General features: G+C 33.9%; 1 protein-coding gene across 1 annotated transcript in view; it reads left to right on the top strand.

Moving 5' to 3' along the window:
- Positions 1-14,920, top strand: part of LOC111044625 (kinesin-like protein KIF20A) — a 35,901-nt gene that overhangs the window by 11,352 nt on the left and 9,629 nt on the right. Inside the window, exons 5-8 of the mRNA XM_039419447.1 lie at positions 838-1,031; positions 1,070-1,077; positions 3,380-3,387; positions 13,917-14,293. Coding sequence (XP_039275381.1) covers positions 838-1,031; positions 1,070-1,077; positions 3,380-3,387; positions 13,917-14,293 — 587 coding nt within the window. The remainder of the gene's footprint in view (positions 1-837; positions 1,032-1,069; positions 1,078-3,379; positions 3,388-13,916; positions 14,294-14,920) is intronic.

Below are 14,920 nucleotides of genomic sequence, written 5' to 3'. Positions count from 1 at the left end.
GTTACTTCAGATATACCCAAGGAACCTAGAATATATTATATTACAATGTTAGATATATACCAAAATTGGATATACCGGTATCAGCTATCTTCTATTATAGAAGACAGTGGCAAGATAGAGAATCGGCAACGCTGCTCTCCTATCTTTCTCCACTGTTATTATAACGACTTCACTATAGTGAGGAGGACATATGGTTGGCTATCATGTCGGCTTTTGCAAACTAGATTGCTAGAGAAACAAAACGCATGCGCAGATCCCTGTTATCCACTGTAATTTGCACCTTATTCTCGCGATCATCTTCTACTCTGAATCATCTACAAAAGTGAAGGTGCATTTTCGTTTATGCGTAAATACCCGCAGTCGACGACGGCAAGCATTGTTGACATTCATATTGTCCAAAAAGTGTGCTAAAACAGCTGATCAAATAACTTTTCATTATTAGACAAAATTTTTATTATTTAAGAATTAAACATTTCTAAAGGTGCGTACAGACAGATCTACGCGCCGCGAACATGAGCAATTCACTTTTAATCAGCTGATGCCAAGCTTTTTATATCTGTATCTTACCGTTTCTGTAAAAATACAGATATAATCAGCTGATTAAAAGTGAATTGCTCATGTTCGCGGCGCGTATATCTGTACGCACCTCAATAATATCAACATATTGCCATTTAAAAGTATAAGCTCAACCTGCCGTATTAAAACATAATTGAACATAATCTTTTGGTTTATTTAGACAAATCTGAGATTCTCTACCTGTCGTGGTCGACGACGGCATTTACGCACAAACGATAACCCAGCTCACGATATTTTTAAAAGTAATTGAATGGTTGGCAGGTACCAAAAATAATCCAGGCATCATTCCGCGAGTGCTACACCTGCTTTTCAACACCCTGAACGGACACCTGACTGATAAGCCCGAGTACATGCCCTACATGAATGGGGTCATTGACATCTGCGATCAGAGCCGCAAACAGCTCGACGAACTCAAGCGCACTTTGACCGAAGAGCATTGTGATGAGATCGATATGGTACGTGACTGTTTATTAGACTCTGTTAATCATGTATCATGTTGACTTCAACCGTTAGTAAGGGCCTCATTACACACTTGTGTCTAGTATTAGCAATTATCTATTTCAGTAATCATCAGTAAAAAAGCAAAAACTTATCAATTCATAAAAGTATAAGATTATAATCATTCATTGAGTGATTAATTAGAGTTTACTTTATTTAATGTTTTTTTGCAATGTCGTGGAATTATCTCTATTAATAGGTTATATTAAACTTATCATTTTAGATGTAATCATTAGAATTATGGTAATCATTAGTCGAACATGAATAGTAGCTAGCAGGAGTGGCAAGAGTTTGACAATATTTGAACAAAATAATCACGATGAAGATTCGTAGGCCTACTTTGCAACTGATCAGTTTGATCTGAAAGAGTACAATATTGAATTTCAAAATTAAACTTATTGTCTCAGACAATCAGACTGTAAATTTTCCATTACTGGTAAAACTCTCCTCAAATCATAATAATAACCGTCTCAGTCAAGTCCAATAGCTATTGCTGAGAAACAATTAAAATTATTATTTGCTCGATAAATAAGAAGGATGCTCTTGCATAGTTAATACCAAATAACAGTTAGCAACTAATATTTGTTCAGTGTTGTTATAGCTTTCAGAGCGAACGGTCGTGCTTTTCGAGTTGCCTTATCTGTATGATAACTACTGTGATAGTTTGTTAAGCGTGCCATCTCGTACACGATCGTCAATTATTTTTCTGTGTTATTTAAGTATTTCGAATCAATTTTTTTGTTTGCCATGGCTGATGTTTGTTACAAGTGTGAATCGGATTTCAACAACTCAAAAGATATCCTAGAATGCTGTGGATGTAGGAATTTTTTCCATCCAACATGTACTAAAATTCGTACGTTAGAAAATTTTAGAAAACTCGGAGTGAAGAAATCAACTTGGAAGTGCGACGGATGTAAAGAAAAATCTTCTTCAACCGACAGCAACGATCTTGAGTCCACTTTGACAAAAACTATCGAAAACACCCTTACTAAGGTATTTAATGATAAATTCGAAGAGTTGAGTAAAATCATTACGACTCTTAATTCAACTGTTGAAAGTTTGAAATCGTCATTGGAAACTGTGCGCGCAGAAAACAAATCAGTGAAAGAGCAGTGTAAGAAGCTTGAATTTGAAAATATTAAACTTCGAAGAGACATTAATGAAATACAGCAGTACACTCGTTTGGACAACTTGGAGATAGCAGGGATTCCGGAGACAAAAAATGAAAATGTGTACACAATCCTAGAATCTGTTGCTAGAGCGATTAATACTCCGTTCAAAAGAGACGATATCTCTGTTGCTCATAGGGTTCCTTCTTCTAAAAATAAGACAAAATCTATAATAGTTCGCTTCACGTCAAGAACTGCCAAAATTAATTGGAAATGTGCGGCGAAAGCAAAAGGACACTTGAAAAATGGAGACTTGAACTGTAATCTTCCACCAGGTTATATCTATGTGAACGATCATCTCACTGCATACAACAAATTTCTACTCAATAAAGCTAGAGATCTTAAAAAGAACAATAAATTAGCTTATGTCTGGGTGAGTGATGCAAAGATTCTCATTCGTAAACAACAAGACTCTCCGGTAAAACGTATAACTAACGAGGAGGACCTCAAACCATTTGAATAAATGTATTACTACACTGTATTTACTGGTTTCTATTATTTAAAGACTGATATATATATATTTAAATGTGGCGATATGTGTCACGAGATGACCGAGCTCTGTATTTTTTCTTTCTTTCATTAATAGTAATAGACTTTCTTATCTACTTTAACTTTAACTTTCTCCTATTCTTTTCTCAGAGTTAATTCTATTCCTTCTTAATTCCTTTTTAAATTTCTCCTTTATTACAAGATTTTAAATAGCTTATTTTTCGTTTTCCTATTAATTTTTCCTTTTATTGTATGGTTCTTATAAATGACCCTGAAGAGCATATTTCTCTTGAGACTCACAATACTATTATAATAGAGGATATTTTTCAATCTCAGATTGAGTTGTTTGGTAGTAGTGATAATCAATCTTACCTGAACATTATCCACGTAAACATAAGAAGTTTGCGAAAGAATTTTGATGAGCTGTCATACATTATCAGTAATTGTTCATTAGAGTTTCATATTATTATCCTCAGTGAGACTTGGATAGTTGAAGAGGATGATTTTAATTTTAATTTGAATGGTTATTCAGTGGTTAACAAGCCATGTAAAACAAATAAATGTGATGGAATTTGTGTCTTTTTCAAATGTAATTTTATAGTAGATGAGTTGGATTACGAAATAAAAGAATCTAACTCAATTCTTTTGGATGTACAAGTGCCAGGTGCGAAGGATAAGATAACACTTATCGCTGTTTATAGGTCTCCTTCAACCAATGTAGATAATTTTCTCAATTGTTTGAATGATTGTTTGTATTTTATCAAAAATAAGCCCAATATAATTTTTGCCGGTGACTTGAATATACATCTGAATAAGTCTACGCTTGCGACTAATGAATATTTCGGAATTTTATCTTTGAATGGTTTTAAATCATACATAAACAAGCCTACTAGAGTTCAAAACGGCACTGAATCGATTATCGATCACATATTTTTAAAGAATTCCTCTTTCAATCCTGACAATGTATTAAGTTCAGTAATAAAAACAACATCACTGATCACTTTTGTGTCAGCATCCACATTGATCTTTCAACTGACAAAATTGTAAGTAAAAATAATTCTTTCAATAAAATAGATTTCAATAAATTAATATTATCCATTGAAACTGAAAACTGGGATAACTTATTAGATGACAATTTACATGTGAATGAAGCAATGCAATTTTAACTGACAAAATATCAAATCACATTAAACTTGCAACAGTTACAGTAAAGATTCCGCATAAATTACAACCCCTTAAACCTTGGATTACGCGTGGACTTGTACATTCCATTAAAAAACGGGACAAATTGTTTAAAACACTTTCAAAGCAGCCTTTCAATGACCGTTTAAGAAATGAGTATAAAAATTACAGAAATCTTCTTAATAAATTAATAAAACAGAATAAATGTGAGTATTATAAGAATAAAATTAATCAGAATATAAACAACTCTAAGAAAATCTGGGAAACTTTAAATGAATTGTTAGGTAGAAGACATACTAAAAAAATTCCCAAAATAGAAGCTGATACACTAAATCAACATTTTGCTCGCGTAGGAAAACTTTATGCTGAGAAATTGAAGTTAAATAATCCCATTGCAACAACATGTAATCATTTCAAGGACTCATGTGTGGAGCATTACAACTCTTTCTTCTTGACACCTACCAATGAAAATGAAATTACTGCTACAATAAACTCTCTAAACAATAACTCAGCTCCAGGAATTGACAATATTAGCAATAGGATTTTAAAAACTATTTCACCACATATTATAAAACCATTGAAGGTGATAATAAATCAATGTTTTGCGGAGGGGTTTTTCCCTGATAGTTTAAAATTAGCCAATATCATACCCCTACATAAATCAGGTGATGCTTCTAATCCATCAATTATCGTCCAATCAGCTTGTTGAGTACTTTTTCCAAAATTATTGAGAAGTTAATAAAATACCGTTTAGTTAGCTATCTCCTAAAGCATAATATAATTCACAAAAATCAATTTGGTTTCAGTCTAAAAAAAGTACAGTAGATGCAATATCTCTTCTAACACAGAAAATTACAGAAAATTTCAATAACAAAAATAAAACAATAGCCATATTTTTAGACCTTGCTAAAGCTTTTGACACTATTCCTCACTCAAAACTTCTGATAAAAATGGAAAAGTTGGGTATTCGAGGAATAGCCCTTGAATTATTTAAGAGCTATTTAAAAAATAGATTCCAATTGCTCAAAATTGATAATAAAACCAGCCTTGAACAACTCACTGATTACGGTCTTCCACAAGGAACAGTCTTGTCGCCGATTCTCTTCCTAATCTACATTAATGATCTTCTCAAGTTAGAATTAAAAAATGGTGTCTCAATGCTTTTGCTGATGACACTTCATTGTTATTCAGTGAAACGAATTGGGAGGATACTAAAAAAGCAGCAGAATCCGGACTTAAAATAGTAAAATCCTGGTTTGATGAGCATATATTAACATTGAACATAAAAAAAGTAATTTCATGTCTTTCTCTCCAAATTCTATAGGCCAGCCGCAAGGTTTGGATTCCATTAAAATCCATAATGTAAATTGCAAAGAGTCTGATTGGATAAATTGTACATGCTCAAAGCTTAATAGAGAACATCGTGTTAAATATTTGGGTGTAATGATTGATCAACATTTGCGTTGGGATGTTCACATCAATAGTACATGTAACAAACTCAGACATTGGATAAGTAAATTCCGTAATATCAGCCAAGTTAGTAATAAAAAAATCTCAAGACTCATATATTTTGCCTACATTCAATCATTTCTGCAATATGGAATAAAAATTTGGGGTGGAACATACTCAAACCACTTGGAGAAACTTTTTGTAATTCAAAAACACATTATAAGAGCTATATTGGGAAAACCCAGACTCTATCCAAGTGAGTACCTGTTTAGTGAGCTAGATGTTTTAACTGTCAGGCAGCTTTACATAAAAAATTTAATCATCTACATAAATAAACATATGAATCTTTTCAACCTGCGTGTTTCACCATATAACCTCCGTCCCTCATCTATTACCTTTCAAATTACAGATACTATTTTATCAATTTGTAGAAAACAATTTTTATATCAGGTATCAAAGCTCATCAATGTTATTCCTAACCATTTTATCACTAGTAAATTGAATAGAAAACTGCTAATTGAAATTCATACATGGATAATCTCGAACAATGTAATTTTGGCAATGTAATTTCCTCATAGCTTAGTATAAAGACTTCTCATGTTTTTTATGTAATCTTCAACTATTCTTTACTCTCCCCTATACCTTCACTCTGCTCTTTCTCTTCCCTTCCTTACTCACTTTTTCTTTTCCCTATTTCTTAATAATATCCCATTATTATTTTCATATACTGTTAAGCATTGAACACTCGGCCTCTGCGCTCAGGTTCCTCGAACCTTGCAGGGACTTCCCGTTTTTAATATAGTTATGTATAATCCTATTAATGGTATTTTTCTTTTTCATTTTATATTGTATTTTACTTTTTTCATTTATAACCATTTTTGTCATTGTAATTATGTTTTTGGGACAAATAAAGATTTTGATTTTGATTTTTGATTTTGATTTTTGAACATTTCTAGGTTATGTTATACAGTCGTAAAAATAAGGTTAGTTTTTTAAGCATAATATTGTATGAAGAACTTTATACCAAAATAAACTTGCAAACTATAAATTATGAATTTAGATGGACTAATTCCAATATTTTAGGTATTCAATGACATTTATTTGTCCATTCATCTACTCCAAAACAATAACTGAATTGTGTCTGCTCAGTTAAGTCTAGAACTTAAATTTAAACCCTACCCCAGTCGAGGGTTTAAAATCACTCTGTTTCAAGTCCTGGACTTAACTATTTTTGATAGATCCTTGACTCGGAAAGAGGCGAGAATCTAATTCAAGTCCTGGACTTATAAGCTCTTCACTCGGAAAGCGAAATTATAAACTCCAGGGTCTAGCGTGATCTCTAAACTCCAGGGTCTATTTGAGTCCTCGACAACGTTAATGCTCTGACTCGGAAAGCCAATTTTCTGACTCCAGCTGTTTAAAGTCTAGAACTTAGCTAAATCCCGAGCTCGGAAACCGGCCCTTAATGTTTGAAAACTCTTTACGTAAAACATGGGTACTGATCATGTACAGGGTTTCCAAATATGGTAGTGTAAACATCGATACATTTTTCTTTTTGTAAAAGAAATACCACAACATGTGTTATACAATCAATTGATTGATGTATTATAAATTTGATTTTATTAAATTTGAGTGGCTCGTTGGAGTAAGTGATAAGTAAGGCGCCGGTCTTATAATCAAGAGAACCCGAGTACGAATCTCGACCGTGGCGAAAGTTTTTTACCACAACACAATCACATAGATATGGCCACCCCGTCTCTCGGAGGAGACGATAAGCTGTCGATCCCGTCTACCTAAAATGTAGTCGTTATCTCTCATCATCATCCCTCTCACTCATTACCCACGCACAAGCCTAACAGCTTATGTGGGCATCACCCTCAGTATTATTATTATTATTAGAAGCAAAATTTGTTGAAAAATGTATTGTTTGTCTTTAAAAGCATCCCAGAGACTCCCATGATAGTATAGAAATTGTCAAAGCAGTTCTAGCCAAAGTCTATCTATTTACGTATAAAATCACATCATATATATAAATAGAGGGGACGGTTAAGAATAAGAATAAGAATACTTTATTTGCCATTAAACAAAAAAATTGCAATAGGCTTCGTCAAGGTCACAAACAATCAACATTGATACAGTAATCCATTAAAACAATAATAATAACAATAATAATATATTATATAAATTTTACAATTTGTTCTACTAAAATATAATCTCTAATTGCTCAATCAAAGATTAGCGTGTCAAAAACAATGTTACAAACTTTAAAACAGGTACCGTAGATCAGCAAGATTTGATCATTTTTCAATTGTATCTGGGTTGGATGCCATAAATTCACTAAGATTATAGAATGGCTTATTCTTCAGCCATCTACTAACAACTAATTTAAAACTTTTCTCTGGCAGATTACGAACCCATAGTGGAATTTTATTGAATATCATGTATCTCTGATAGTAATGACTCTTATGTGTCTTTGCCAATCTTATTTGAGGAATAGGAAGATCAAACCTTCTTCTTGTGTTATGGGAGTGTCCTATGCTGTTAAACTTGTGTATATTACTTTTTACTTGAACCAAATTATGATAAATGTATAAAGTTGGCACTGTCATTATTTGATATTTAACAAAACTTTCTCTGCAAGATTCTCTTTGTTGCAGGCCATCGATTATTCTAACCGCTCTTTTTTAAAGAATAAGTATCTTTGTGGCAGTGCTACAATTGCCCCCCAGTATAACTCCATATGTTATTAGGGAATGAAAAAGGCCAAAATAGGTTGTCAAAAGCACATCTGAGCTTACACAGTATTTGAGCTTTCTAATAAGATATACTAACCTAGATAATGTTTTACATAACATATTCACTTGTTCCTTCCATGTCAATTTACTGTCTAGGTACAGACCAAGAAATTTTACAGCTTGTTTTTCACATTCGTCATTTAACGAAAAATAGATGTGTTCTGTCTTATCCTCATTGATAACAAGATTATTTGCTTCCAGCCAGGTTTTAGACGCTTGAATGCATTCTAATAGCATTGTTCTCACATTTGTCATATTTTTATTAATGCACATTAACGTTGTGTCATCTGCGTATAGTATAGGCAGGCCTAATTGAATTACATTGCAATGAAAGTCATTCATATAAATCAAAAATAGAAATGGTCCGAGGATTGAGCCTTGCGGAACTCCTGCTAATACATCCAAAACATCAGATTTGACATTATTCACTACTACAACCTGTTTTCTTCTTAAATATGACTCAATTACTTCAAGTTCCTTTCCAGAAATGTCATAAAACTGTAATTTAGTTCTTAGAAGACTATGTGAGGTACAATCAAATGCTTTTCGCAGATCCAACAGGCCAACAACTGTAACCAACCTATCTTCTAAAGCTTCTAAAATCCTGTTTACAACGGTCTCAACAGCCATTATTGTACTATGCGCTGGTCTGTAAGCATATTGGTTACTGTACAGAAGATTATTACAATCAAAATATTCATATAATTGGGCAAACATCACAGATTCAATGATTTTACCAATGATAGGAACAAGTGAAGTTGGGCGGTAGCTGTCTGGTTGTGTCTTATCACCTTTTTTGTACACTGGACTAATTTTACTTAACTTCAGAATATCCGGGAAAGTAGCTTCAGAAAGAACCAAATTGATTAAGAATGTAAGTGGTATAAGTATAGGCTACTGTTGATTATATTTTTCATAACTGCATTACTTAGCCCATAGGCATCACTAGCATGAGAAGAACTTAGTTTTTTAACAATATCTTGAAGCGGTCGTCACACCAACGTCTGCTAGCGGTAGCGAGCTCGCTCCCGCGGAGGTAGTTTTTCTGGAAGCAGTTCACACCAAAAAACGTCCGCCAGCGGTAGTTTGGTTTTGTTCTTGTTTTGATGAGGCTGGTTCCCTAGAAGTGGGGGAGCTTGAATGAATAATACAATCGGCAGAAAATTGAAATAATAAGTTTTTTATAGACACTGAGCATAAGAATAGGTATATAATGAATATGAAATGGTGGATTTGATGGTTCTTCAATTAGGTTCTCCATTGAAGCAGTAGTTGATTAAGAATAGATGAAGATTAAAGAAATATAATTAAATAATTAAAATAAAATGATGAACAACGAAAATGACAATGCAACAACGTAAGACAATGCAAATGACAATAGCTCAATTCCGACTGCAACACAAAATGTTGCGTCGCTGTAGGCATGCAAATGACTCATTGTCACGTGTGAGTCTCGGTATTCTGCGCATGCGCTACCGATGGCGAAGTTCTTGAGTTCGCTTCCCATGTTATTAGATTGGCCACGTCAGACCGAGCTCACTACCGCTAGCGGTACTCCCACTAGCAGACGTTTCAAAAGTTCGCCTGGCTCGCGAAGTAAAACTACCGCCGAGGTACTACCTCCGCGGACGCGAGCTCGGTGTGACCTGCCCTTAAGACAGTTCTAGGCTCCACCTTCTTCCATTTAAAACCATGCTCTAGACCAGCTGGTAAGGTAAACTTATTCAATAACTCTACTGGATCATTGGAGGGCATGTTTATGTTATTTACGGTCACAGATACGTTTGTAAAATAATGGTTCAGAGTATCGGCTGATACTGGTATCACTTGCCTGGTCTGACTTTTTTCTGCCTCTGATTTTATAATATTCCAAGCTGTTTTGCATTTATTTGTTGAATTATTGATACAGTTATCATTAGCTTTAATTTTGTAATCAGCAATAGTATTCTTATACTCTTTTTTGAAAGCTACATATCTCAGCTTATCATCAATATTATTGCTTAATTTCCATAACTCGCATATTTGAAATTCTTTGGTTAAACCATTTATTTTTGTGTTTATTTTGCGGCCGTTTACTATAACTTATCACCGGACAACACAGATTAAAATGATTTATTACTATATTCATAAATTTCTCAAATGCAGAATTTACATTATAAGTACAATATAAAGGCAACCAGACAACTTCATAATGTTCCAATCTTCAATTCAATTTATTAAAAACAAGACTAAACAAAATAACAAAGAATTACAAAAAAAAAATAAAATACAATAAAATGCTCCAAATATAAAAAACCATGGGCTTTGTGGTTGGGTGTGTTGGAGAAGAGAGAAAAAAGAGAGGAAGATACCTAGCCAACTATGGTTTCCCATGTAATAGGCAGGCAAAGAAGAGAAGTAATGAGGAAAAAAGGGAAGGGGGGGAAGGAAGAAAACAGAGGAATAGGTACTCAAAATAAAGGTAAGCGAGTCCACTGAAAAATGAAAAAACAATGCTGGAGCAGAAATCTCGAGTCATATAATATTATCTAAATGGAAGTAGAAATCACTGTATATCCAGTTTTTTATATCCAGTTTAATTTTCCGCTGATCTTATTGTCTATGAGAAAGTGATTTGGAATGAGGTTTATTATTTTAGTACCTATGTAAATTAACTGCCTCCTTATACATTCAATATTAGTGTTATAGGTTACATATTTGTTAGCAGTGGCCCTTAGATTATAATAATTAAGAGTAGAGTTTATTGTGAGTGGAAAATGTAGGCAGGCAAAGAAGAGAAGAGAAGTAATGAGGAAAAAAGGGAAGGGAGAAAGGGGGGGAAGGAAGAAAACAGAGGAATAGGTACTCAAAATAAAGGTAAGCGAGTCCACTGAAAAATGAAAAAACTAATGAAAAAACAATGCTGGAGCAGAAATCTCGAGTCATATAAAGGTGCGTACAGACTCTCGCTCTGCTCCGCAACCGAACGTCACTCCAGCAGAGCGATTGATGATCGACCGGGGAGCAACAATGGTTCGACCGGGGAACGCGAGAAGATCTAACATCTTCCATAACGTTCATGATGGGTGCGTGGGCGGCGCGACTGTAGTTCGATGGAGGAACGAGGGCGGTACGAGGGAGGAGCGTGCTCGGTGCGGGTTGGAAGAGCGTATATATGTACGCAGCTTAATATTATTTAAATGGAAGAAGAAATCACTGTATATCCAGTTTTTTATATCCAGTTTAATTTTCCGCTGATCTTATTGTCTATGAGAAAGTGATTTGGAATGAGGTTTATTATTTTAGTACCTATGTAAATTAACTGCCTCCTTATACATTCAATATTAGTGTTATAGGTTACATATTTGTTAGCAGTGACCCTTAGATTATAATAATTAAGAGTAGAGTTTATTGTGAGTGGAAAATCGGATCTATATTTTATCAAGTACTCAATTACGGTTTTTATGTATAATTGACGTATAGTCATGACCTCAAAATCACTAAAAACCATATCCGTTGGATAGAGCTTGGGTTTGCTTGATATAGTTTTAATTATCAGTTTTTGTGCTACAAATAACTCAGCTATATGACAGTTGAAACAGCCTCCCCAAACAACTATGCCATACTGCAGAATTGACTTGACTAGAGCATGATACATCATTTTCAGCTGGTTCTTATTAAGAATTCTGTTAACTTGGTAAAATTTAAAAGATAAATATCTAATTTTTCTACATATGTATTTAATATGAACATCCCATTTAAGGTTTTCATCAATTATGATTCCCAAATACTCAGTATTATTGACTTTTTTAATGGTGGGACAATCACAATTACCCAAGTTTAAATTGCACTGAGAATGGAGTCTCAAATCTTGATTCTCGTTAGGCTGCCCTACTCTATTTGCAGAGAAAGTTATGTAATTGGTTTTTTTCAATATTTAAACTTAGGGTATTCTTATCCAACCACTTCTTAATTAAAAGCATATTATTTTCAGCTATGGTATGAACTTCATTCCATGAATTACCGTGAAAAATAGCTGCAGTATCATCTGCAAAGGATATCACAGCTTAGTTTAGAAGTCTTAAATTTAAAAAGTCATTTAAATAGAGTATGAAAAGGATGGGGAGAAAGTACAGTACCTTGAGGAAGACCATAAGAAGTTAAGTTAGTTACACTTGATTGATCATTTATGGTTAGGGACTGGGTTCTATTACTCAGATAGCTTTTGAACAATTTAAGCGAGACTCCTCTGAAACCATAGGAACTCCAGTTTATTGAAGAAAGTATTATGAGGTATTGTATCAAAAGCTTTGCGTATATCCAGGAAGACCGCAATAGTTTTCTTATTGGAGTTTATTTTATCAGATAAAGTATTGATGAATTTTATTAGAGCGTCAGATGTACTTTTACCATTTTGGAAACCGAATTGGTTCTTGTTGATTATTTTGTTAAGATTCAAGAAAGAAACAACTCTTGACTTTATTAGTTTCTCCATTATTTTAGCAAGGTTGCTGATAAGACTAATCGGTCTATAGTTACAGGGATTAGTCGGGTCACCTTGTTTGAATAGAGGTTTTATTTTGGCTGATTTGAGGTGCTCGGGAAAATATCCCTCCTCAAAGCATCTATTGAAAATGAAAGCGAGAGGTTGAGATATAAAATTGGCTATTTTCTTCAGCGTAATATTACCTAGACTATCAATACCAGGACTGCAGTTGTTCTTTAGATTTGTAATAGTTGCCTCAACTTCAACTGGGCACGTTGGTCTCGTAAAAAACGTGTTATCGAATTGATGTTAAATGTGTTGTGTGAACTCAATCTGAAGTTATACAGATGTTGATGTTTATTGAATAATATGTATGACTTGTCAATGCTATTCTGAGTGGCCTATGGCATGCATAATAAATAAATAAAAAAAATACTGGTCCAGAGCAACTTCTAGGAACGTTACGACATGTGGCTGTTCAACATTGATTATTCATTCTTGTGTGGAAGTTTTAGTTTCAAAAATAGATTATCTTAGTTTTAATAGTTATTTGTGCAACTAGTGCGCAAAGTGACAGTTTGCTGTACCGAAAGAAACGTTTACGCACGAGACGTAGGCGAGGGCGGAATGGTTTCTTGAGTGCAGCAGAGGAACTTTGCTCACGTATTTCACATTTTATTATTATTATAATTTCACAAATTTTCCCTACAGTTACCATTGAATATTAGAAGTGGTTGATTATGGGTAAAATGATGGCTGAAATCCATCAAATGTTTGTATAATTTTGTTATTAATAACAACTTTAATTCATTTTAAACTTGATAATCCAATTGAAAATAATTAATAATCGATGATTTATTCAAATTAAAAATTAAATTAATCCAATTAATTTAAAAATTTGAATAATTTTGAGTAAATCTTAATTTCTAAATAATTTTTCAACCAATCAATTTATGAATGAAAAAATATTATTTGAAATAATGAATAATTAATAATATTCAAAATTTAATTTTAATTTAATGAGTTCTCATTTTTTTCCTTTTAAATCAGAAAAAATATAGATAGAACAAATTCGCATTCAAAATACACGCCAACAATGTCAACAGCTGATTGGGATGGCTGCAAGATAATACGCAAAGTATTAAGAGTACGCAAAGTAATACTTTGCGCACTAGAGCGGAAAAGTGATTCTTTGCGGCCTGCAATCAGTGCAGGAATGGTCACTTTTCAAAGTAACTGTAGGAATAAATAGTTTGTTACCAGTTTTATTAAAAGTGGACGTGCTGTGATTGACAGAAATGGAGCGCGCCTTCCGTCAGATGGAAGCACAGCTGGACAGCGAGATGCGCCTGGTGGATGCGCAGTGTGCCGGCCGCCAGTACTCGCTGTGGATCAGCTTCATGGAGATCTACAACGAGGCACTGTATGACCTGCTGGTGCCCCCCCGCCCCCCGCAGCACACCCGCAAGCAGCTGAAGCTGGCTGAAGACACGGCCACCAAGACATACTATGTCAAGGATGTCAGCTATGTCGACGTCTCCACCCCGGCCGACGCTTACAAGGTGCTCATGTTCGGCAAAAAGAACCTGCAGATGGCCTCCACCGGCCAAAACAAGCATTCCAGTCGCAGCCATTGCATTTTCACACTCTCGCTGGTACATCATGACAAGGTAATAACATGAGAAAAGATAGCATGAGCTATGAAAGACAGCTATTAGCGATAGCTATAGCTGAAAGATAGCTGAAAAATTGAGAACTGGATCAAGACCGAAAATGTTGTAGTCAAATTATTTCAACTCTAGGCATTCATCAATTCTTTATTATCATGTTTTATTCAATTATTATCCCGCTTTACTATCTGAAAGTTGTCTATCAAACTAAATTCAATTTATATAATGTTATCCTGCACGGATTCAAATTAATTATTTCCCCCTTTACTATTGAAAGTTGTCTCTCAAACTGAACCCAATTTATATAATGTTATCCTTCACTAATTTCAAACTCTTGATAATTATATGAAAATGAATATTTGTTTAACGAATTATATTTTGTTTACGTTTATGTTTATACTATGAACTACTCCACTATCATGTTCTATCTTTTTCTTCTTTGAAAGTGTATGCTAATTTTTTGTTTGAAGTGTTTGCTAAATTTTTTTGATTCTACAGTTACTTTTTTCTAGTTTTCTCAAATTGGAGTGCTTACTTAATGCTCGTTGCTAGCGCACAAACTTTGTTTTGCTTGCAACGCCAATATCATATATTTTATTATTATTTAGTTTCAATAAAAGCTTTTGT

This window comes from Nilaparvata lugens, chromosome 1 (assembly GCF_014356525.2).
Source record: "Nilaparvata lugens isolate BPH chromosome 1, ASM1435652v1, whole genome shotgun sequence".
Lineage (NCBI taxonomy): Eukaryota > Metazoa > Arthropoda > Insecta > Hemiptera > Delphacidae > Nilaparvata > Nilaparvata lugens.
The sequence above is the reverse complement of the archived record's forward strand: the minus strand, read 5'-3'. Positions and strand labels throughout refer to the sequence as shown.